The sequence below is a fragment of the Nicotiana tomentosiformis genome, chromosome 5 (genome assembly GCF_000390325.3).
Source record: "Nicotiana tomentosiformis chromosome 5, ASM39032v3, whole genome shotgun sequence".
Taxonomy (NCBI): Eukaryota; Viridiplantae; Streptophyta; class Magnoliopsida; order Solanales; family Solanaceae; genus Nicotiana; species Nicotiana tomentosiformis.
The window spans coordinates 2,152,974-2,178,802 of record NC_090816.1 but is presented as its reverse complement, the minus strand read 5'-3'; the positions used below and the strand labels follow the sequence as shown (position 1 = coordinate 2,178,802).

General features: G+C 34.3%; 3 protein-coding genes across 3 annotated transcripts; all 3 read left to right on the top strand.

Annotated features, from left to right (window-relative positions):
- The first annotated feature begins 11,374 nt into the window (after window positions 1–11,374).
- LOC104094879 (F-box protein PP2-A13-like) lies at window positions 11,375–14,432 on the top strand. Its single transcript, XM_009600926.4, has 3 exons — window positions 11,375–11,802; window positions 12,244–12,362; window positions 13,284–14,432. The coding sequence occupies exons 1-3, from the start codon at window positions 11,479–11,481 to the stop codon at window positions 13,705–13,707; spliced, it is 867 nt and encodes a 288-aa protein (XP_009599221.1). The 5' UTR covers window positions 11,375–11,478; the 3' UTR covers window positions 13,708–14,432.
- A 1,710-nt stretch (window positions 14,433–16,142) lies between these two features.
- Window positions 16,143–19,187, top strand: LOC138891748 (serine/threonine-protein kinase BLUS1-like). The gene is made up of 2 exons (XM_070175497.1): window positions 16,143–17,056; window positions 18,376–19,187. Exons 1-2 carry the CDS (start codon window positions 16,460–16,462, stop codon window positions 19,033–19,035), a joined length of 1,257 nt encoding a protein of 418 aa, XP_070031598.1. The 5' UTR covers window positions 16,143–16,459; the 3' UTR covers window positions 19,036–19,187.
- A 1,536-nt stretch (window positions 19,188–20,723) lies between these two features.
- LOC104094964 (ATPase GET3A-like) lies at window positions 20,724–25,612 on the top strand. The gene is made up of 7 exons (XM_009601014.4): window positions 20,724–21,231; window positions 21,930–22,051; window positions 23,206–23,356; window positions 23,459–23,569; window positions 24,399–24,537; window positions 24,678–24,793; window positions 25,293–25,612. The coding sequence occupies exons 1-7, from the start codon at window positions 20,965–20,967 to the stop codon at window positions 25,467–25,469; spliced, it is 1,083 nt and encodes a 360-aa protein (XP_009599309.1). The 5' UTR covers window positions 20,724–20,964; the 3' UTR covers window positions 25,470–25,612.
- The last annotated feature ends 217 nt before the right edge of the window (window positions 25,613–25,829 follow it).

Sequence of the window (25,829 nt, the reverse complement as noted above, 5' to 3'; positions counted from 1 at the left end):
GATTTCGATACTGTGAACATGAGTACGGTTAAAAGTTGTTTGAACTCGTGCATTGGTCTTAGTTAATTCTTCTACTTTTCATGATTTCACTTAAAGTGTTTAGCTACCATGTTTATTTGATTTTTTTTTGCTCGAGGACAAGCAAACATTTAAGTGTGAAAGAATTTGATAAGAGAAAAATATCATGCATAAGTTGAGTTGGAATCTAATTTTTAGTACTAATATTTTTTCTTTCTTTGCAGGAAATAATTAAACTAATAAGAAAAAGGAACAATGAGAAGAAAAAATTTACTTTCCAAATATGCAAAAAAGAACTATAATACTGAAAATTCAAAAGCAAAGTGATGTATGACTTTACAAATGATGAAAGTATTTGTGCACATGAAAATATCCAAGCAAATGACCCACTTGTCGATTTGGAGGATTACTGCCAACTTGGGAACATACATGCATGATATATTTTTTCATCTATAAATAGCACTACATTGAGCTTCTCATAACATACAAAAAATTAGGAGGAGAGCTTCTTCTTTTCCTTGCTTCTTTCAGTACTTTCTTTTCTTCTTTTAGTTATTACATTATTTTCATTTCTAGTTCTGAATAAATTATAATGTTAAAAATTACTCTAGCACCTATTTTTAATTAAATAGGGGAAATTATTCTCTTGAATATTTTTTTCTATTTTCTTATTTAATGGGTAAGAATTGTCACGACCCAAAATTCATTAAAGGTCATGATGGCGCCGGACACCGCTGTCAGGCAAGCCAAAAATAAATACTTAATTTGGTTCTAATTTTAATATTTTTGAAATCATATCTCCTTCAATTAAAAAGTAAAAGATGGAATTTACAAAATAAATAATAATATTTTTAACAATTTCAATACAGGGCAACCCCTAATCACCCCAAGACCCGGTGTCATAAGTGTATGAGCCTCAACTAGAAATGTAAAATAAAATTACAATATCTGTCCGAAATACAAATTTGGACAGGAGAAATATAAATACTCTGAAGGAGACTCTGCTGGTTGCACATCGTAGTATAGAATGCATCTCACCTAAGTCCCTGCCATAACCGCGCCTTTGCGCCCACAAGGCTACTAAACATATATGTACCTGCACAAAAATGTGCATCAAGTATAATACAAGTACGTAAATCAATGCGTACCCAGTAAGTATCCCGTCTAACCTCGAAGAAGTAGTGACGAGGGGTCAACCTCGACACTTACTATGGTTATAAATACAATATCAATGATATAATTAAGCATGGATTATATAAAACGGTTGCAAGCTCAATACTTTGAAGTAAGTAAGCAATTCTTTTATAATTAAGAAATCTCCAAATTTATTTCCCACTATTTAACAATTTATCTCAGGCCAAGGAGGCAATATCATTTATTATAAATTCCAAAGCAATCAATTCAATCATGCGCAAATCATGCCGAGGTCGTACGGCCTGTTCCAACATTAATATTTAAAATGTTTACTGCCGAGAGTCGAACGGCGCGAACCATAGATGCATCTATTAAATCTGCCGAGGCATTCGGCCCGCTCCACAAAACGATAAACACATTCAAACAACCAAGTCAAGAATTTATTAAGGGGCAATTATTCAAGAAAATGCCAAATTCTCATTTAACAGTCAAGAGAACAAATTCTATCCTTTTAAAAATTCCTTTATCAAGTTCAATGTGATTTAAGCAAATCAAATTAACAAGAAGGTTGCAAACATCACAAGTATAGCATGATTTGGATCCTAGACTACCCGGACTTAAAGCATAATAGTAGCTACGCACGGACTCTCATCACCTCGTGCGTACGTAGCCCCCATAAAGAGGAGCACATATTGAATTACTTCACATATGGGGTCAATTCCCTCTTACAAGGTTAGAAAGGAGACTTACCTCGCTCTGAAGTTCCATAGCCGGCTCCCAAGCCTTTCCAACAACTCAAACCGATGCCCAACGCTCCAAAACTAATCAATAAATATGCAAACCCATAAGAATATACTCTAATACTCATAACAATTCGATTTAAACAAATTCCCAACTCCGCTCGAAAAGTTGATAAAATCACCTTTGGGCCCACGTGCCTGGATTGCAAAAATTTTTGAAGATAAACTTTACCCATAACCTCACGAACTCAAATATATAAAAAAATTTCCAATTCCATGCCCAAATTCGTGGTCAAAATCTAAAATACCAATTCTAGGTTTTCTACCAAAAATCCCACAATTTTCCCAAATTTTCCTCCTTAAATCCACATATAAACTTTACATTTAGCTCACAACAAGTAAGAAACTATTTACCCTGCGTTACATGATGAAGACTCCTCAAAATCGCCCAAGAACCGAGCTCCAAAAATTCTAAATGAAAATGAAGAAATGACCAAGTTCGATCCCTTATGTTTTGCCCAGTTTCCGCTTCTGCGGATCTCCCATCACTTCTGCGATCCAGGGCTTCCAGCTCATTTCCAAATATGCGGTCTCCCATGCGCAGATGCGCATCCGCATCTGCGGATCTGCTTCCGCACCTGCGCCCCCAGGCTTTCTCTCAATCTCGCACCTGTGACGCATCTCCGTATCTGTGACCTCGCAGGTGCGGACAACCCTTCGCACCTGCGGTAACTGCCCAGCTTCACCCAAACGACACCTGCGACCATTTCCTCAGTTCTGTGGTCACACACCTGCAGTCAAACTTGCGCAGATGCGATTATACTAGAACTGGTGCACTTCATCCATTCCTTAAGTCCAAAACTTGCTCCGTTAACCATTCGGGACCCACCCGAGGCCCCCGGAACCTTAACCAAATATATCAACATGTCCCAAAATACATTACGAACTTGGTCGAGCCTTCAAATCACATCAAACAACGCTAAAACCATGAATCGCACTCGAATTCAAGTTTAATGAACTTTAGAGTTTCAAACTTCTATATTCGATGCCGAAACCTATCAAATCACGTCCGATTGACCTTAAATTTTGCACACAAGTCACATTCGACATTACGAACCTACTCCAACTTTCGAAGTCGGAATCCGACCTCGATATCAAAAAGTCCACTCCAGGCCAAACTCTCCAAAAACCTTCAAATTTTCATTTTTCGCCAAAAGACTCCGTAATGACATACGGACCTCCAAATCCACTTCCGGACGCGCTTCCAATACCAGAATCACCATACGGAGCTATTTCTAGACTCGGAATCCCAAAAGGACATTGATAACATTGAAATACACCTCAACCCAATTCTTTTGAAATTCTTCCAAAATGCCAATTTCCATAATAGGCGCCGAAACGCTCCCGGGTCATCCATAACCCGATCTGGACATACGCCCAAGTCCAAAATTATTATATGAATCTGTTGGAACCTTTAAATCCCGATTCCGAGGCTGTTTACTCAAAATTCACACTTTAGTCAATTCCTCCAACTTAAGGCTTCCGAAATTAGAATTTTCTTCCCAAATCAACTCCGAACTTCCCGAAATTAAATTCCGACCACTCGTACAAGTCACAATACTTGAAGTGAAGCTGCTCAGGGTCTCAAACCGCTGAATGACGCTTTAGAACTCAAAACGACCGGCCGGGTCGTTACATTCTCTCCCACTTAAACATACGTTCATCCTCGAACGTACTAAGAACTGCTCTGGAGTTATTTGAAATCACTGTTTAACACCTCGTGCACCTACCCGTGCTACCACAACCTAGCTGAGCACATTAGCATGAGCAAATCTGAAGATCCTCCCCTTTATTTAGTCAATTAAGCCTTAGAGCCGAATTCCAACATCTGAAATTCTCTACCAGGTCTTTTTCCAACATACGAACACCGCATCCATCACTATCTGATGTACCAACATATGAGTGTATACCCTTACTGAATTCTTACCATGCACTGCGTAGCTCGTTTGCCTAAGGCAATCTTTCCAAGGCACAACAGCTAAAATTTCCACTGACCTGAAGCCCGTGGTGTACTTCATGACCAAATAAGCCTTGCTTTAACTCTTGCAATACTGCCACGACAGAGAAGATGTGCAGAACTCATAGCCATCTGCCGAATCACAATTTATGGAGTCTCTCCTCCCGACAAGAACCATTACCTCATTTTGGACTGATTAACAATATTTGCTCTTTAATATGCTTCATATAAATCTGATCGCACCGATCCCAAGTCCAATAATCTCGTCTCACCCAGTACAAGTTGCTCTGGCAATAAAACGGGTTCTCTGCCCCTGCGGGGATGGAGCGACAGAAGTTTTTTTGAGAATTCAAGAGAAGGTCACGGCGAGACAAGCCGTTTATCATTACGATAGGTGTCAAGTGGAAGTGCAGTGATGTATGCAGCTGAGGCATCCTAACAGACCGGTAGACTTGAACCTTGTTCCTACATGACCTGATCAATTCGATCAGGCACTCGCCATTATTTTCATTGTTCATACTTGAATCTGCATTGGGGATGGGATTGCCTACCTGTCTAGTTAGCTTGAATGAAAGCGTAAGGCAAGTGCAAGGCTTAGTAGTAAGGCATTGGGGATCGTAGACCACTAAGGAGAGAGGCCAGTCTTCCTACTCAACATAGGACTTAGCTGGGAAGAGACTTTCTTCTTCTCTCCCTGTCGATCTGGGAGCAGCCTTGTCTTTTCATTTGTACTATTTGTAGTTGATAAAGAATAAGCTCTGGAAGTGGATAGGCCGATGGTAGGGAAGGCTAGCACACATCATTTCTCTAAGAATAAGTGAGTTTCAACATGCCACCTCAGACACTGCCAAAAGCCTCATATGATACCACGATGTGTCCACAAGCTACAAACTCGAATATGATACATAAGGAAACGAACTCTGGAAAGAACTACTCAACCCACGTAACTAATTAAACAACCGTAAAGATGTTATGAACTTTCCTCAGAAAATGAGAAGTAAAACACACAAGAATAGGTATAAGGAACTGTACTTAACCTCACACTGTTGCGGCGTGCAACCCGATCCACACATGACACCGTTTGCGGCATGCAACCCGATCCAACCATGATACCCGTTGTGGCGTGCAACCCGATCCAATCAACATCTCCGTGGAGGCGTGCCACCCGATCCGCACATAGTAATAAATGTGGAAATACCCATCAAGCCAGAAATGTTTATACCTTACGAAATGCTCGAATATCAACCATAAGCACGCCAAGTGCATAATACAAAACCTGAGGAGACGGTTAGCACCATACGCTATAAAACTTAAGCACAACTAAGGTCGATATATGATCTGCATCTCGAGAGACATCCCGCTCACATAACACCACCGCTACGCGGGACCTCAACATATTGTACAAATAATCAAGCCATCTCACAACCCACACGGCACAATAGAGCATTACATGAAGTAGTTGATGACGAAATTAACATCCAACAATCGAATACTCCTCAATAAGGAACGCTATGCCGAATGAACATACCCAGGTTGGTGTAGAGCACACATCCACATTTGGACCCATCAACGGACCCCAAACCGATTTTGATCCTACTATGCTTGGCTAAATAGCCCCTCAAGTACCCACAATGACCTATTCACGACACATAAGAACAGTCGTCAAATCCAGAACAAACTTTCACATTCCACAACCAAATGAACCGAGCGCCCTTCAAGCATAAATCCTCACATTAGCAATAGTACCAAATCTATATACTTGGTTCCAACCTTTAATCAATAAGGTGACTACATGTCACACTTATGCCATCTTCCCATGGGATACACTCCCACGACCTTCCGCACCAGGTAACAAGTCTGCACATCCATACCACCGGCGCCGAAGACGTGCCAACTCAGGTGGGGGAGAATGTCATGGGCAGCTTTCCAGTCATGTCCCATGACCCCTTGGACGCGCCCCATGGCGTCCTAGCAATCAAACTTTCTTTTTTAAGTCATGTACTTCCATTATGTTCCTTGAGCTTAGTTAGGTCAAGTCATGTAACTTTGGTTTATTTTTTTAAGCATTATCAGGGGAATCAAGCAATCAAACTTGCTAGCAAGCAAGCAATTCTCTGTACCGGTGCCTCTCCCCCTCGACACCGTGTTACTTTTCTGTAATAGTTTTCATTAATGCAATCAACCTTTCTTTCATTCTCAATTCTCTTTTCTGTTCTCTCAATTGCTCTTGACATTGATTTTTTCGTACAACACTGACAATCTAGTCTAGCGTACGGAGGGGATCTCAGTTGGCTGATAATAACTATACGGACGTCTCTCTTCCAAAAAATTTCAGGAAGGTGCCGCGTAGCATAACACAAGAGGTGAGGATTATCTAATAACATAAAAGGAGACAATAGCTTATTCCCCAATTAATCGCGGGACACTTAACACAAAGCAGTAGACAACCATTTCCCTATTCGCGATATCAAAGAAAAATTGAGCTCAATCAATCTTTGAATGATCGAATTATCAATTCGATATGCGTTTAAGTCAAATTAGCAATTATGAAGCTAAAGGTTTCTTTTTTCCTTTTGGATTTTTTTTCAAAAACAAATTCTAGACAGAATTGAGTGTGGAGTCAGAACAAAGCTTCCATAGAAGCAATTGGGAGAGACAAAAAATAATGAAAAGGAAAAGAGCCTTTGGAGTATTCCTTTTTTTTTTTTTTTTTTCCTTTTGGTTTGTGCTTTAATGATTCCAATAGTGGGTAAAGTTCAAAAATAGTTATTTTCCAGATTTGTATTTAGGAAATAGCAACAGATTTAAAAAATATCACGGATTCAAAAATCATCGAAAATAGTTAATTTTTAGAATTTATAATTGTATTATGGATTTTGAATTTAAAAAGGTGAAATTCCATAATAATATCGTGAATAATCGAACCGAAAATTGAGTGAACCAAACTTTGAATTTTCAATTTACCTAACAACGAATTCAATAATAAGAACCTTAAAAATAGAACTTATCGAGCCAAATTCAGAATCCGTCTCTCACCACAAGCATATATGTGAATTGGAGTTTATTCCAGCAGCTCGTTACGTATTAGCGGATAGGATCGGAAGAAATTTGTGGCCAAGAAACATTGCTGACTCAAGTACACATGCAAAATTGTGGATTTTGGTCATTATGTATAATGTCTTTATGCAAATGACTCATTACCAAATTCAATTGGGATTATTAAAATGTTACTTTGTTGCTTTTCAATTAATTTAAGCTGCAAAACTACTAACTTGTGGTGAGTAGAGTGATTAAGGCAAAAATAACTTTTTAATGCTAATAAAAAACTAGCACTTTTTCTCTAATGGAAGATAAAGTGCAATGTGAAAAGGAAAGGATGGACCATCTTGAATATTTTATGTTTAGTTGATTGATGACCATAAGAAATTTTCCTCACTATTCATTTGGATAAAGGAGCTATATTCTCTATATAAGGTAAGAATTTAGCTACTACATTTTTGTCAATTTTATGCTCATTTAATTCAACATATGATATATGAAGAATTAACATAAATAGTCGTCCATCACTCAACCGCTTAAACTAAAATAGTCTACGAATGTATAATATATGTATAATAAATTTATAATCATATATAATCAATTATATATTAGTTAAAAAAAATAAACGGTAATACGATCGTCTAGTTGCGTGAAGATTTCTTTATTTGTTGGTACCGGCCAGAATCCAATTATTTTGGCTCCCAGCTATTAGATCATCTGACAAACAATGGCCAAAATGTATGTGGTATTTGCACTTTGCAGCATCCAAGGAAATTGATTAAAATATGCAATTAGAATCACCTTTTAAGTAGGGGCAAGGGGCATATATATATATATATATATATATATATAGGGTATGACTATTCTTCCCTTAACCAGAGGTCTCGAGTTCGAGCTTTATGAAAAAATCGTTAGTAGGTAACGCTGAGTATTAAAATAATAATAAGATGTGCATCAATGACAAGGAAATTAACTATTTAAAGACAAAAACGTCATTTTTAGAATAAGGAATTTTTATATATAATCCGTTCTTTGTTAGTCACCACATAAATTAACCAAATTTGGTATGTGCACCAAATAAATGTTTGTGAAAAGAGAAGAAAAGGGTGTATGACTAGGATGTGGAAAAGAGAGGGAATTCTTATCCGATTAGCCATGGATTGTAGGACGGGTCGTTACGCGCTCGTTAAATTCGTTAAAGACACGTAATGACGATAAGCAGTCAGCTTGATACGCTAATGCACTTATCAGGTATTTTGGTTTGGATAATAATACTCGATCCGGTCCATAATAAATGATTTTTTGATTGTTTTCACACAGATTAAGAAATTCATATTTTAACATTAATTAGCAATAAAATTGACCATATTAACATTTACTATCTCTTCACATAAATACTCCTAACACATACTCAAACACTATTTACTCTAAGGGCAATATAAAAAAAATTAATTATAAGAAATATTTTAATTTGAAGTATATTCTTCTAACTTTTTGAGATACAAAGTTGTTAATTATCTTTTTTACAATCGATTTTCTGTTATAATTCCTTTTCAATTGATAATATAGCCAACTCATTTAATTTTTCTTTAGATATTGTTGATCTTAGATAAGATTTTATAGAGAAATAGAAGTATAGAATATTTGGAAGCTTAAAAGCATTGTTGAACACTTGAACTAATGAAATTTTGGAGAAAGAAGGTGAAAAGTGAAAGCTTGGAGAAAGAAGGTGAGTAAAAATATCAAAGAGAAAGACAGAAAATATGTAGGAGTTTCTGAAATATAAAAAGATTAGAAAACAGAAAGATTGACTTGGACAAATTAAGGATGAGAGAGTAAAATTTTTAACGGAGTAAAAAGTGGAAAAATTGAAACGTCGGAAAAATTATTCATCTATCTTTTTTAAGCAAGTCAAATCGTTACTTTATTTATATATCTAAAAAAATTCTTTTATATTAAAAACTCTACTTTTGTATTAAAAACAGTGTTTTAAAAGGCGTGGGCGTAAGACGGGGCGTTTTACACATGTCTTAGTGAGGCGTAAGCCCCGAGGCACGGGGAGTAAGCCCCATAGGTATTTAATTTTTAATATTTTATAAAATAATATAATGACAGTAAATATTTATAAACAGGTAAATTTGCATAAAAAATGAAGAAACTATATATATATATATATATGCTCTATCCCCGCAAAAAATTAGTCAAAACAATCTATTATACGCTACTTACAAGCACAAGTAACTTGAGTTTAAAAGAATAAAGTTTTATATATGGAGGAACAAAAAAAATGACTAACCTGCAATTTGAACTTTGAACTTGCTGCTACGAAGGAGAGTGGAGTTCTCTTTATATTTGTAAAAGAGATTAAATATTCGTTACATTTGGGAGATATTAGTAGACTAGCGGACAAGATAAAGAATTGAGAAAGACCATGAATTAAGACTTCAATTAATAAAAAAGGTCTTGACTTTTAAATTTAATACTTTTGAGTCCCTTTTAAACTTTTGAGTAATTATCAAACTGACTTTTGAGAATTTGGGTATTATATGAAGGACTTATTCAACAAATTTTGTTTTAATTTGAAAAGGTCTCTAGGGCTTACTCCTCAGTAGAAAAACGCGCCTTGAACGCCCGGGCGTATATCCCGAATTGCTGGGCGCACGCCTCTTGAGACTTTTGCCCCACACTATTGCCCCAGGGCATTTTTGGTACGCCTCGCCCCGGGGCGAGTCTCAAAAACGCCTTTTAAAACACTGATTAAAAATACTAAATATTACTTCTAAAATACTTACGAACTTATTATCTTTAAAAAATGGGGTCCCCCAAATTTGGGGATAAGGCACAAGCCTTACTACTTATAACATTGGAGCTGGCACTGAGTGCCACCGTGTCAACCCCCATATCCCCATATAGGGATGGCAATGGGACAGAGTGAGGCGGTTTTAAGTGTATGCAGGTGCGGGGCGGGGCGGGCTGATTATAACAATTATTTTTTAAATTTAGGTGGGGCGGGGCGGTTTGCGGGTTGAGAAATCCAATCTAATGCGACCCATAATTTGAACTAAAACCCAATTACCTAAAATGGAGTTTTCACTTTTTCTCAGTCTTTCCAACTCTTTATTTGCACGAATGAAGGTATATGAAGCATTAGTTTATATATATATATCAAAGTTTATCAAAGTTTTTTTTTTCTAGACTAACTGTTCCCAGATAAATTATTAAGAGAGTGTAGTTTCATGCTAGTCCAAAACTTCAAAGTTTAATTCTGAATAGTTAGCCAACAGTTTAGTTAAATGAACTTTGATATTTCAGAATTTGTGAAAAAATTAAAATAATAACTATTGTTTATGGCATTCTCAAACATTTTACCACATATCAAAAGCGAAAGAGTAGCAAACGATTGGGAAGACAGAATATTAGTTTGAATTTCTTTAATCTAGCTTATTTATCTAAATCTCTCACCTGGGAATCATATTACAAGCTAGATAACAAGTTAATTAAGAGAAATTAAGAACTCATTAAAAAAATAATAAATGAAAAAAAAAACTTATGCGGGGCGGGGCGGGTGGAAAACAAACAAAATCACTTTGGTTTCATTTCTTCAATCTCTCTAATGGCATCTCTATTTCGGATGAACTTAATATATATAGGTTTTTATGTCTTCTTTATGAGAAAAGGATATAAATACAAAATTTTAATAGCAGTTTGTTGAGTTCCACTTTAGATATGAAAGTGTCTTTATATGGTCTGAACAATGTACTCATTTATTTTGATATATTTGATCCGAAATGAAATTTAAGAATTTTTTTTCTTCATAAAATGTATGGTGTACAAGAAGTTACATACTGTGTAGCCAGCGGCGGAGCCAATGTATAAGTTACAGGTTCGGCCGAACCCACTAATTTTAGTCTAAACTCTGTATTTGTTCTAAGAAATTCATTGAATATATACAAATTATTAATTTAAAACTCAATAACTTAAAATGACTAAAATCTAGAACCCGTAAACTTTAAATCCTGACATGCAAGGTCCCATAAACTAGAGGCGAATGTAGAGTACCGGTACAAACAATGACGGATCCAGAATTTTCATTAAGGGATGTTAAAATATAAATAATTAGATATATCGAAAAGTCAAGGGGAATCAACGCATAGCAAATATACATAAAATAAAATAAAATAATCTACCAAAATAGTGTAATTTTTCGGCGAAGGAATATCGCTTAACACCCCTTGCTTCAATGTGGCTCCGCCTCTGGCTACAAATTCATCTGAACGATCCGTACTTTTCTCATATAGTATAAACTTATGTAGAAAAATTACTAAAATTATAAATAGTATACTCAAGTGAGGTAATATGGGGAAGATTGTGTATACCTCTATCTTTTATAAATAAAGTGATTATTTTCGATACAACCTCGACTCATACCAAACATGACATTTGAGACAAGGTCCCAAAATTTAACACCTATAAAAAAGAACCAATATTTCTCTTCGTTTCTACATTTTTTCTACTTCTCTTTTGCTTCTCATGGGCGCTAACTCTTCTTCCATAGACTCAAACTCTGCTAATGGCTCAAACCATCCGCCATTGAAAACTAAGCTTGAAGATATACCAGAAGCTTGTGCTGCTCTTATTCTCTCTTATTTGGATCCACCAGAAATCTGCAAATTAGCCCGTCTTAGTCGGGCCTTTTCGGCCGCTTCTTCTGCGGATTTTATTTGGGATTCCAAATTGCCCTCCAATTATCGGTATATTCTCGAGGAATTGCTGGCCATGAGTATTGCAGGCATGGGTAAAAAGGACATTTTTGCAAAGCTTTCCCGGCCCAATTCTTTTGATTCTGGCACAAAGGTCTGTTTTTTTTTTACATTGTTTTCATTTGGTGAAACGGTAAACTTGTCTCCGTGTGATATATAAGTTATGTTGTCCGAACTCTTTAAAATATTTTTCCATGTCGGATCCTCCAATACACCACTGTTGGAGGATCCGACACGCACGCACAGGGGCGGATGCACCGTACGGATCAACTGAACCCAGTACTTTCGACACGGAGTATAAATTTATGTGTAAAAAAATATTAAAATTAAAATAAATAGTAGATATGAACTCATAAGCTTAAATGTTGAACCCATAAAACTAAAAAGTACCCCTTGTAGTGCGGCACTTCTTCGGACTCTACGTGAATGAGGGGTACTTTGTGCACCGGACTGCCATTTTTTCATTTGCTTATGAATTTTTATTAAAGTAAAGAAATGTTAAATCTTAGAGTTGATTTTTTTTTTGGTAATTCAGGAGGTATGGATTGATCAGAATAATGGAGGGGTTTGTTTGGCAGTTTCAGCTAAAGGAATGACGATTACCGGAATTGATGATCGGAGATATTGGAATCATATTCCGACAGACGAATCAAGGTATGTTAATTTACCTGTTATTTTATGTACTTATTAGAAATGATGTTTTTGAGTTTTTTTTCGTCATATATTGAGATTGAAAGCTAAACAATGGTTTGGTTGTGATAATGATCTGTTTTGCTATGCATATCCAATTTTATAATGTGATTCGGACCTCTTAATTTTATTTCTATGGAAGCACACCTTATAATCATATAATGAACATTAATGGAATTACAAAAAGAAAGCCTTTTTAAGGGAAAAAGTCTAATTTTACCCCTGCGCTGTCTGAAATTGCTCAATTTTTTCCTTCCATTAAACTTTAATCAATTTATATTCTTGGGTTAGTAAATACTGCCCTCGTCCCAATTTATATAGCAGTGTTCGAATTTTGAGAGTCAAATGAGTTTTTATTTGACCATAATTTTTTAATTTTTTATGTCTTTTAAATATTTTTAATTATTATTTATTGTGACTTAGATTACATTTTATTTAATTTTCAAATATGTAATTTTATTTCAGAAAAATATAAAAATTTTATGTCCAAATTTACAGTTAAAATACTCTCAAACTCCGCAAACCGCCACACAATTTGAGACGAAGGATGTATCTTGTATTTACCCTTGCCTTTAACGAAGCTCCCATACGAACTGAGTGGACCCCAGTTATTTAAATTCTTTGACAAATAAGTTCCAAATTTGCCTCACTGTTTTCGAATGTGATCTAAACTAACCCTCAACTTCGGGCATCATTACGGGTCAAGGACCAAAAAAAATGAAATTTTTTCCTAATAACAAGGTAATATTAGACCAAAAGTTAAGTAAGAAAGTTGCTCAACTTCGGATAGTATAGGAACAAACCTGACCTTTTTCCCCTTTTAATTCATTTATAAAGTTGATTGGACCTAATTTAAGGTACTTATTTTTCTTATTCTTCATGTAGATTCGGAATTGTCGCTTACCTTCATCAAATCTGGTGGGTTGAAGTTGATGGAGAATTAGAGTTCCAATTTCCTGCAGGGACATATAGTGTATTCTTTAGACTTCAGCTTGGCAAATTTACCAAGAGGTTGGGACGTCGAGTCATCACTAACACTGAACAAGTTCACGGTTGGGATTTAAAGCCCGTGCAGTTCCAGTTAACGACGTCTGATGGTGGATGTGTCATGTCCAAATGTTATCTAGATAATGTAGGAACTTGGGTACATCACCATGTGGGAGATTTTGTGGTTAAGGATTCCGCGGCCATGACAAAGTTAAAATTTTCTTTGATGCAGATTGATTGTACACACACTAAAGGTGGTTTGTGCGTAGATTCTGTGTTAATATGCCCGATAAGTTTAGCAAAAGAGTTGAGATCTTCCTGATAGTTTCATAACAACCACATTATTATTTGCCCCCAAGACTTTGGTCTAGTGGTAAGAGCGCAACGCGTGATAAGTGGGTTAGGTGCATGTCACGGGTTCAAAATCTGCCGCAGATAAAAGCTTGGTATTTAAGTGGAGAAAGGTAAAAGGACGGGTTCACCATCCATCGAATTTTGAACCGTCCGCCAGTTAACGACGTCTGATGGTCGATGTGCCATGTCGAAATGTTATCTAGACAATGTAGGAACTTGGGTTCATCACCATGTGGGAGATTTTGTTGTTAAGGATTCCACGGTCATGGCAAAGTTAAGATTTTCTTTTATGCATATTGATTGTACACATACTAAAGGTGGTTTGTGTGTAGATTCTGTGTTAATATGTCCGATTAGTTTAGCAAAAGAGTTGAGATCTTCCTGATGGTTTCATAACGATGATCTTTTGCGCCCAAGGCTTTGGTCTAGTGGCAAGAGTGATGAGCGAGTTAGGCACACGTCAACTAGGCACACGTCAACCGTTGAAATCCTGTCGTAGACAAAATCTGATATTTAAGTGGCGAATGATAGAAGGGCATGTCGATTATCCACCAAGTTTCGAACCGTGCCCACTATCCTCGGGAATTTCTCAGTTATAACAAAAGGGGCCTATGATCTTTGGGAGCCAGAATGTTTTTGCTCTAAGAGTTAAACCAGTGTGTATAGTTTGCTTTTGCTGATTTCTTCTTTTTATACCCTTTTTGTTCTGCCTCATCGAAGTCCTTCTAGTAGTAGTTCCTATTTGAAGTCTGGAGCTTCAGATTTTGTCCTGTACATAAATCTAATAGAAACTTTGGTAGTTGATTTTGGTTAGAAATTAAATATATCCGTGGTGTATCTTCACCAGCCTTTTAGCTCCATTTTTTGGACATAGATTGATTTTTTTGGTTAGAAATTAAATTATTCCAATTGCACATGATTTCATATAATTTTTTTTTTGAAGTTTAATTAAGTCTTATCCAGCGCATAAAGTATATACTTTAATAAATTCAATCAAGTTGGTTAAAAATTAACTGCAGTTAAATGTTTACATCATCAAATATTGATTAGTAATCCAGAAAGAGTGGTAGTAAACTAGTAATGTTTTGGAATTTTTTACACAGTTAACTTATTAAGGAATAAAACTTACACGCTTCCTTTGATTATTTGGATGAAATTAAAGAAATCATAATTGTAGATTAAATAATCTATAGACGTTATTTTAAAACTTCTTTTAATTTTTTTTTAATCTCTAGACGTAAATAAACTTCTTTTATAACAAATGCAGGCTTAGTCCTTCTGGCCCTTTTTTCTTTTCACTTACTGAGGGTCTTAATGTAAATTATTCATATCTCAAGTACCCTTTATTTGTAAATGGACATAATGAAAATTAATCGATTATAGTACTTCAACTACAGTACGACAAAAAAAAAAAAAATACAGTCCGACAACTTTTTAAATTGAAGATATTTCTAGACGCTTAAAATTTTAATGGGTCTATATAAAAAAAAAAATTGAAAAAAGAGATTCAATACAAAACGTGGCTAAGTCCTAAAATTCAAGAAATATAATGGCCGGAAAACAACATTGCGGGTCAATAAATTTGATTTCTTTTATTTATGTCAAATTACATCGATATAGTGAAGTTCAATTACATTTGATTTAGTCATTAGTTAGCTTTTATAAAATTATCCCTCGAACCTTGGGAATGGAAATATCCTAACGGGGAGCGATTTTCTTTTAATGAACCTTACATGGTACGAACCTGAATTAATCGAGACCCCAAAGTAAATATCGAATATCGATTAAGAAAAAAAGCCTTTGAAGAATAATACTATTATTTGAAAATTTTACATTTGAAATAATTGAAACACCTCCATGAAATACTTAATAGGAGTGTTATTCATGTTTCAAAATGAATGATAAGGATTAGATTATGAGTGTTAAGCTATTAAATTTGGAGTTTAAGTTATAGACACGTTAGTTAAAGAAAATTGTTACACTATATAGACTCGAATGTACACTCACGTTCAGTTGTGATTCGAAGCTAACCGCGATGTATTTCAAGAAAATCTTATATGTATCTATGTATTCAAATGATTTGAAAGTATCAATAGATTAGATTGAACCCGATAGAAAGTTTACCCAAGGATAACTCTAGTAAGCTTCTCTTTTTATCTTTTTGGGATTTATAATCTTAAAAATTAAAAAGGTTACTCGGTAAAACTGGTAAAAGTAACCTCATGGTATACAAATGAGCAAAATACAAAATTGACTTTTCAGTCGAAATTAATTGCATTCGCTAGCCAAAAATATATAATATATATTGACTGCTATTTATTAGAGCGGCTAAAAGTATACATTTCATAAAGGGTAAATCCTTACATTAAATATACCTTAAACTCTTAAATTTTCAGCCTCAATTTGGACATATATTATACTAATTATAGAATTAAAACTCACATAAAAATTATAGAATTAAAATAAGTCGGTGCTTCTGTTTAAACGGACTTTATAACAATTCTTATTCCCCCCATTTAAGAGAAGCTTAAAAAGAAAAACTGAAAACCGGAACTCAACCGCGCTATTCTAACGGCTTTTCGGACTCAACTTCTTGATTCTGTTAATCATATAAATACACTATAAACCCTTCATCTTCTACTTCTTCATTTCTCTTAACCTGAAATCAAACCCAAAATCTTTCTCACAATCCAAAACCCCCAGAAATTTTTCTCCAAATTATGGGTAGAATCACAAGAGCTTATCGTCCAGAAGTTGGAAGACTAATCACAGATCCAAACACTGATATTACTTACTTATTTGAAAAAGTAATCGGTATTTCAGGTTTAGATTATGTTTACAAAGCTGCATATTACGCACGTGATAAACATACCAATAAGTTTTCTACTGGTTATGTTACAGTAAAATATCTGAGAAAAGGTAATCCAGATATTGGAACGAGTTTTACTGCAACAGATAAAATTCCAACTCGGAATATTATTAATATTGAATCTTGGTTTATACATAGATTTGACGATGGGTATTTGGTTGCATTACCATATATGTCAGAAGGATCTTTACGTTATATTCTTTCTTCTAATTTTTACTATGGTTTGCCTGAAGATTGTATTGCTATTGCACTTAAAGAAGCATTATTTGGTTTATTGGATATTCATAATTCTGGTCGAATTCATAAGTATTTCAATGCTGGGAATATTTTTGTTAATAAATCTAAGGCTGTTGAGGAGATTGAGATTAAATTGGCTTTTGGAGCAGCTGTTTATGATTCGGATCTTCAATTCAAAGTGAATAAAGAAGTAGATGCTGGAGACTCTTCGGTACGTAATATTCAGTTTGAGAATTTCTAATTTTGATTATTTTTTTGACTAGTTTCTATTTTTTTCCACATAATTTGTTAAGTCAAAATGATATAGTAAATTATGTGTTTAAATTGTGGTAGTAGGTTAATTTTTGTTTAGATTTTAGGCATGTTTAGTTTATTGTTTTCTTTGATAATGCTCATTTGGTTGATATTTTTTGAAATTGAAAAAAAAAGAGTATTTGAAGTTGGAAATGTGAATATTAATCAAGAACGTCAATTTGATTTCAAAGTTTGATTTTTGTTTATTTGAGTAGTTTCAGTTAATAAGTCAATATAATATAATAAATTATGTGCTTAAATTGTGCTAGTAGGTTAATTTTTGTTAAGATTTTTGGCATGTTTATTTATTGTTTTCTTTATACTCATTTGGATGATATTTTATGAAATTGGAAAAAAATGAGTATTTGAAGTTGAAAATGTGAATATTAATCAAGAACGTCAAGGAGAAGATCAGGGTTCCTCTTTGGTACTGTTGAATATTAATATTTCAAAGTTTGATTTATTCGATATTTTTGTTTGTTTAAGTAGTTTCTGTTTTTCTCAATTTGTTAGTCAAAATGATAGTACTATTAAATTGTGTCTGTTATAAAATTGTGCTAGTAGATTTTTCTTAGTCAGGCATGCATGTTCGCTTTATTGTTTTCTTTGATAATACTAATTTGGACAATATTTTGTTGAAATTGAAAAAATAAATATTTGGAGTTGAAAAAAAATGATATTTAATGTTGAAAATGTGAATATTATTTCCTCTTCGGTACTGTTGAGTATTAATATTTCAAAGTTTGATTTAATTACTCATTTTTTTTTTGTTAGAGTAGTTTCTGTTATGTTAGTAAAAAAATGATATAGTAAAATAATTATGTGCTTAATCTGTGCTAAGTGTGTCTTTCTTATTTAAGCATGTTCACTTTATTGTTTTCTATGATAATACCCATTTGGACAATATTTTGTTGAAATTGAAAAAATAAATATTTGGGGTTGAAAATGTGAATATTATCCTCTTCTTACTGTTGAATATTAATATTTCAAAGTTTGATTTATTCGTTTTTTTTTTTGAGTAGTTTCTGTTTTCTCAATTTGTTAGTCAAAATTATGTTTGGACATGATGAATTTCACTTGAAGTTAAAATTATAATGGATAAGAGTGTAAGCCAAATATTGATTTATATCCAAATTAAATGCCTACTTAAGTTAGTTTTCACCTTTTTTTTTACTATCTTAATTAGCCTTTTATTCCTACAATTTATATTCTAAGTATATTTTAATTTTGAAACAGGTACCACTTCTAACGAATATTTCTGCATGGGCAGCTGCACCAGAGGTTTATTATATATATGAAGACTCTGATTCTGATGATCAAATTGAGAATTACTACAGTGTTAAATCTGATATTTGGTTAGTTGGAATTACAGCATTGGAATTAGCATATGGGAATATAAGAGTAAGTCATCGTGAAGATTTTGATGATATGATCAACAAAATAAGAAAGTCAAAAAAATTGCCAAATAGATTAGAAGATTTGTTTGAGGAAATTACTTATCCAATAGAAGAAGAAGAAGAAGAAGAAGAGGAGAAAAAAGATGGGAAAATGAAAAAAGTTGTGGGATTTTTTAAGGATAAGTTGAAATTAGGAAAAGAGAAAGAGGGTGATTTGGTTGAGGAGATTAATGATAAAAAAGGTAAAATGAAGAAAGTTATGGGATTTTTTAAGGATAAAGTGGGAAAAAAGAAAGAAGAAGAAAGGCTATTTTCTAAAGAATTTGAGAAGGTGGTTGTGGATTGTTTGGCTAAAAACCCAAGAAAAAGGCCAAATGTGGAAAGGCTATTGAGGCAACCATTTTTTGAGAAAGCTAAGGACAAGAATTGGTTTCAACGTAATGTGTTACATGCCAAGAATCCAATGCCAATAATAAGTGATTCTGATTCTGATGATTAATTTGAAGTTTTTTTTGGTGATAATATTACACACTTATATTCATATAGTATAATTGGTAGCTAGCTTAGATTCTGTTTTGTGACTGAATTCTCTATGTGTAAAAGCTAGTTATATTGTTGTTGGGATTTTATGTGACAATTTTTTGAGGATGGTTTAAGCAGGAAATAATATGTTTAGAATAAAAGAAAGATATGTTCATAGTATTGATAGCTAGATTCTGTTTCTGTTTGAATTTTCTCTTTGTGTCAAAAAATAGTTATTCTGTTAATTTAAGTAGGAAATTATGATCTGTTTAGAGTAGGGGAGTTAGCTTAATGATCTTAGAGAAAGTTTTCGAATGATCTAATGTACCCTTTAAGTTGTTACAAAGAGTACTTATTATTTAGACAATAAAAGTTTTTAAAGGAAAATATGGAGTGTAATTCTTTAAATAATTATAAAGGGGTCGGTTGGTTTACTGTTTAGTTATATATAAATTATAAGGCAGGGATTGTGTGACGAATAATAATATAATATATGAATTGCTATACATTGAATAACAATGCAGGAATTGTGTGACGAATAATAATATATGAATTGCTATACAATGAATAACAATGCAGAAATTATTATAGAAAGATTCTCTGTTTTAATGATATTTTTATCTTTACATACTCTTAATTCACTCACGTATTCTTATTTCATAATTTATCTCATATTAAATACTCCATAGGTTCATAGATATAAAGCCGTTATTAATAATATGGGGTTTGGTTTCCAGTATTAAATTTAAAAGAAGATCTAGTGTTTAAACGTAAATTCTTGTTTGGATGGTTGTTATCTGTTGTATTATGTTATATTGTTACTTTAAATACAATATTTGTTTGTTTTGATTGTTATTTAAATTTTATTGTATCGTGTCGTTAAATCTGTCGTTACATAACGACGAAAAGTATTATTGTAAGTAATAACCTATTTGGTGTGGTCGCATCGTTACCTTTTTTTTTCCTTCTCGTCTTACCCTTCATTATTATTAAATAATCCTATTTTATTCTTTATTATACCTTTTTATATAGTAATTCTATCTTGTACCTTACTTTTTTTTTTGTAGTATTGTAAGTTTATTCTTCATATTGTTAGTGCATGACATCATAAACGGTGACAAACAATTCAATCTATTCAAACATTGTAAACATCAAAACAATAAAGTAATATGCATTAAGAAATGATACATAAACCATCCAAACAAGGTGTAAGCTAAAAAAAAATTATACATTAAATGTAATTCTTTAAACCAATAAATTGAGGTTATGAATTTTGTTACTTTTGGAGATTTAACATTTTCATTTTTATGCCTCAAAATGAATGATGAAACAACAATCGAGGTTATCAGAATCAGATCCCTTACACCCTTCTTAATCACCATTCACCGGGCCGGAGCTACCGTATGACTCACGGGTTCGAACGAACCCATTAACTTTTTCGGAAATCTTTTACAAATACCCACTCACAGACAAACTATTTACTCATCCCTACCCATAAAGTTTTCTTCCTACCCAATTTTTTTAGCCAAGCCAAACCAATGCGAACCAAGTCAAATCAAGCTAAGTTAGGTTAAGTTATTAGTTTTAACTGGATATATATATATATATATATATATATATATAACTAAATAATTTTCAAATGGAGATGGTCAATGAGTATTTTGTATAAATTTCTCTTTGTTTTAGACTCTATACTTGTATTAAAAATTTATTAAATATATATAACTATTTAATCATGAATTCAATCGCTGATTGATAACCCATAAACTTTATACCCTAATCCCACTATGTTAATCACCGGTACTAGCCAGTGATCAACTATATAATTAAACTGTGGTGTGATTTCCTATAATTGGACTCTCCCTCTTTCTAAAATTGTACTAGAGATTAGTCTCTATTTCATTTCATGGCTTTGAGTAATAATCAAGAAATACCAGAAGGGACAGTGCAGAATTTAATGGAACAAGACACGTTAAAGTGGGTATTTGTAGGTGGAAAAGGTGGCGTTGGGAAAACAACATGCAGTTCTGTTCTTGGAATCCTTCTTTCTCAGGTCCGATCGTCTGTTCTCATAATTTCCACTGATCCAGCTCACAATCTCAGCGATGCTTTTCAACAGCGTTTTGCAAAAACTCCCACTGTCGTTAATGGCTTCACCAATTTGTACGCCATGGTATTTGCTCTCACTCTTGGTTCCTATCGATCCTTTTTATTCGTAGAGTTAGTATTTGGTACGACGGAAATTATTTTCTGGTGTTTCGTTACCCGACTCGTGGGAAAAAAACATTTCGGATTGAAAATTATTTTGTTGAAATATATTCCAACTTTTGCTCCATGCGCATTGTTTCAATCAGGGTGCATTGTTATCAGCTTGTAATACTCAGAATTATTATCCAAACAGTGACATTAGACCGTAGGATTTAACTTATATACACTGCAGTGTGAAGAATATTTACATTATTCGTGTGATTGAAATTGAAAATGTAAACGGGAGCAGCCTTGCCGTAACTGGTAAAGTTGTTGCCATGTGACCAGGAGGTCATATGTTCGAGCCGTGTAAATAGCCTCTTGCAGAAATGTAGGGTAAGATTGCGTACAATAAACCCTTGTGGTCCAGCCCTTCCCCGGATCTCGCACATAGCGGGAGCTTAGTCCACCGGGCTGCCCGTTGTGTGATTGAACACGTTATAACTAAAGAGTGCCACATAAAATGGAACAAACAGAGTAATTACTAGTAGTCCTTTTCTCTTTTATCTGGAACTGAAGTTTGACCCTTTTAAATTTTGAGAAATACTCATTTTGAGCAATCAATTCTGTTCTGATATGCTGCTATGGGGTAATGATTTTTATGATTGAAGTTGTGTTCTTTAGGAAGTTGATCCAACTATAGAGAATGAAGAAGGCGGTTCAGAAGGAGTGGACGGTTTTTTCTCGGATTTGGCCAATGCAGTTCCAGGAATTGATGAAGCCATGAGTTTTGCTGAGATGCTAAAGTAAGTAACATTTCTTCAGGGCACACAAATCAGATTATAGCATTTTCTCCACCAAAAAGATGTTAAAGAAATAAGTTTAAGTGTTCTTAGAACTATCATTTTCTTTCGAAGTATTAAAGATACTATGCTTAAACTAAGCCTTATTTGATTCCTAAACAATAATAATTAGCAATGAACTAAACGATAATATACAATGTGGTATTAGTCGACTGGGGTGAAAAAGGGATGTTTGGAGATAATGCAAAGTAAATCAAGCAACTTAAAGAGGGGCCTTGCAACTAATTTGTTTCGTTTTCTAAAGACTCAGGTTTGACTTATTTCAACTGAGGTTAAGAGTTTAGGCATTTTGCTTGAGTTTAAACTTTCAGCATTATATCTTAATCTAGATTAAGGAAAGAACTGAGATATTACCTTCAAAATTGTGAGGTTCAAAGCTGTGTCAGCAAGTTAATGCTACACCTTACATTACTACATGAGCTGCCCTGAACACCTGTAATGTAAAGGAAAAATCCTTTCTTTAGTGATGCATTCCATAAGAAACGCTGAAATGCCAACTTGGAGAATGATTTGAATTTTGTCTTGGTTGATCTTATATGCAGACTGGAAACTGGTTGATTTGCGCCCAAGTCTTAACTCGTGTAGTGTTTATTTCTTTCACAGATTTATAGCATCTCTTAGCTGCGTCGCCCTTTTTTTTTCTTATTTTGCATGATTTCAGTTACTTTGCAGAAAGATCTGGAAAATCAATTTTAATTGTAAGGAAGTCCACTATATAGTTTTGGATTATAGTTTTTTTTTGAAGTATCTTAGTCAAAAGTAACCAATTTTCCTCTGTCGGGCAGCTCATTTGAGCTATTTCATTCAGTAGCATCATATCTAGAAGCTTTAGAAGTAGAGATCACGGAGATTACCTGTATTATTTTCACTATATGGGATCGCATTGCCAGACACTTGCCATTTTTTTCCTGGACATCAGAATCATATGCAGCTAATCATCTTTCTAACATTCTTCATTGCTAAGTTTCATCTTGTTATGGTACATTGATAGTGCTTTTAAGCTTTTTATGATTGATATACTGTTTTCTGGTTATACTTACAGTTCTGGTGTTTTCTTTATAATCTGACTTGAACTTTATTCCGTTTGCTCTTTATAGATTGGTGCAAACAATGGATTACTCTGTAATAGTGTTTGATACAGCACCAACGGGACACACTCTCCGGCTATTACAGTTCCCGTCGACACTAGAGAAAGGGCTCGCCAAAATAATGAGTTTGAAGAGCAAATTTGGTGGTATGCTGAGTCAGGTAACAACCCTTCCTCCCCTCCCCTCCCTTCCCCCCTTGTAGGAATTGGATGATATGTTTCTGTATATCTCTTATTAATACACTTAGTACTGTCTATTGCAGATGACTCGTCTCTTTGGTGTTGACGATGAATTTGGTGAGGATGCAATTCTAGGCAAGCTTGAAGCCATGAGAGATATTATTGAACAAGTGAACAGACAATTCAAGGATCCAGTAAGAGTTTTCCTTATAATGGTCATTTGTTATTATGAAGAACTTGTTTTTATATTCGTTAATGTTGGGCGGGAGCCATAGTGACAAAACTAGTCCAGAGTCCAAACCTTATATTTGTATTAAGAAATTTCAATAAATATATATAAAGATTAAATTCAGAACCCAGTTACTAACACATGTTGTTTCTATCCTAGAATTTAGAGCCCATAAAGTTCAAATTATGGCTTCGTCTCTACATGCACCAATTTATAGATTATGGAAAATTTGAGTCCAGAGGTTCATGCTATCTGAGCCTTTATTGTTTCGATAGCAATGTATGTGAGACCTCGCAGTAGTAAATAGTTTCTCAATCCAGTTGAATATTTATTCATTTGATTTAATGTCCGAACTTTATGCTCAACTTTTTCTTATGTTTTGAATAAAACGGGAACAATCTCTCTGCCCTTCCAGGGTAGGGGTAAGGCTGCGTACATCCTACTCTCCCCAAATTCCACTTGTAAGATTACACCGGGTAGTTGTTGTTGAATACAACGGGAGTATATTGATATTTGGATGAAAGCACATAAATATACACAACACATATTCTGCTGATCTTTTTATTTGATTGTGGAAAAATCTACTAAAATGGAGTACAAGTATGTGTTATATGTACGCATGTGCTTTAACTATTTAGAAAAAACAAACATAAAGGAAATCAGCTTCTTGTCCTGTGCAAGGCAAGGTAAAGATCATTACAGTGATTCTTACTAATGGCTAAATACTGACTTTCCTTAATGTTCTTTGTTAACTTTGAGTTCTGCTTATGAGTTTAACACATCTTTTCTTATAGGAAATGACGACGTTTGTTTGTGTTTGCATTCCGGAGTTCCTCTCTCTGTATGAGACTGAAAGACTTGTTCAAGAACTCACTAGGTTTGAGATTGATACACACAACATTATAATTAACCAAGTCCTCTTTGATGTAGAAGGTACACAAGCCCCCTCCTTTTAGTGATTCCTCAATTGTTTTCCCCTTTAATCTGTTTTCTTCTTCGATCTCACTTTTGTTTATGATAATTAGTTCCTGTGCAAGAGAAAACATAATTCTTGGACTTGTGACTGTTTTCAGTTGTTGAATCTCAGTTGCTGAAAGCTAGAATGCGGATGCAACAAAAATACTTGGATCAATTCTACACTTTATACGACGACTTCAATATCACGAAGCTGCCTTTGCTTCCGCAAGAGGTATGAAGATACTCATGTAGATATTACAACTTCAAAAGTACGAGTTTTGAAGTCATCAAGTTTAAATCTTAAATTCGTCTCTGATAACATACCTCTTTTTTTCTTTTTCTTTTTATTTTGGTGCATTCAAAGAGGATAGTAGTGTATTGGAAACAACATCTCTACCTTCTAGGTAGGGCTAAGGTCTGCGTACACACTACCCTTCCCAGACCCCACTTATGGGACTATACTGGGTTTTGTGTTGTTGTCGTTGTTGCATTCAAAGAGGATAGCGACCATAAAATCTTCTCTAATCAGTAAGATGGTGCTAGTGCACCATAGCATCCATGTTAGATCAGACATTTCTGGTTTATTCCTGAAACAAAAGTTGATGATATTTAGGTGATTCTATTCTGCCTTCTGCTTTTATGTAATTCCAAGCAAGAAACTATGGAGATTGGGCATTACATTTCTTGTCAAACCAGTTGTAACTCACATTACTAAGTTCTTTTGTTGATAGGTTTGTGGTGTTGAAGCTCTGAAAGCATTTAAGTATCATTTTCTAACACCGTACCGACCTTCTCGTGTGCGAGCTTCAGCAGAAGAGCTGGAGAGTGGGATAGCTAAACTGAAAGAACAGTTGAAAGATGCTGAAGCAGAATATGAAAGAATTAGGAAAGGGAACAATCAGGTTTAATCTAGAAAGACTTTTCAAATGTTAGGGGAATAGTGTCATTGAACAAATTATTCTGTTCTTTCAGAGGATCATGATATATAATTGTTTCATTTATAAAAGTTCATATGTGCTTTTCAGAAGATAATGAATCTAGCTTACGTGAATTGACTACCTTTATCCGAGCTTGAGACCGATAATGTGAGCAAACTCATACGACCGGAGTTGGGCATCCCAAATACACAATAAGAAAATTCTTTCTATGTAATCCAATGATATCTTACACACTATGCACAATCTCTACAGGAACTTGGCGTCCCCCGTGAGGCCGTGACGGAGGCAGGATTTTCATCAAGGGAATTCAAAAAAAAAAAAAAAACACGT

Excerpts from the sequence above, each read along its gene's own strand:
- LOC104094879 (XM_009600926.4), top strand. The coding sequence starts at position 11,479 with ATGGGCGCTAACTCTTCTTCCATAGACTCAAACTCTGCTAATGGCTCA. Across the intron at positions 11,803-12,243 it reads CTTTTGATTCTGGCACAAAG|GAGGTATGGATTGATCAGAA; the intron begins GTCTGTTTTTTT and ends TTGGTAATTCAG. Across the intron at positions 12,363-13,283 it reads ATTCCGACAGACGAATCAAG|ATTCGGAATTGTCGCTTACC; the intron begins GTATGTTAATTT and ends TTCTTCATGTAG.
- LOC138891748 (XM_070175497.1), top strand. The coding sequence starts at position 16,460 with ATGGGTAGAATCACAAGAGCTTATCGTCCAGAAGTTGGAAGACTAATC. Across the intron at positions 17,057-18,375 it reads TAGATGCTGGAGACTCTTCG|GTACCACTTCTAACGAATAT; the intron begins GTACGTAATATT and ends ATTTTGAAACAG.
- LOC104094964 (XM_009601014.4), top strand. The coding sequence starts at position 20,965 with ATGGCTTTGAGTAATAATCAAGAAATACCAGAAGGGACAGTGCAGAAT. Across the intron at positions 21,232-21,929 it reads TCACCAATTTGTACGCCATG|GAAGTTGATCCAACTATAGA; the intron begins GTATTTGCTCTC and ends TGTGTTCTTTAG. Across the intron at positions 24,538-24,677 it reads AGTCCTCTTTGATGTAGAAG|TTGTTGAATCTCAGTTGCTG; the intron begins GTACACAAGCCC and ends GACTGTTTTCAG.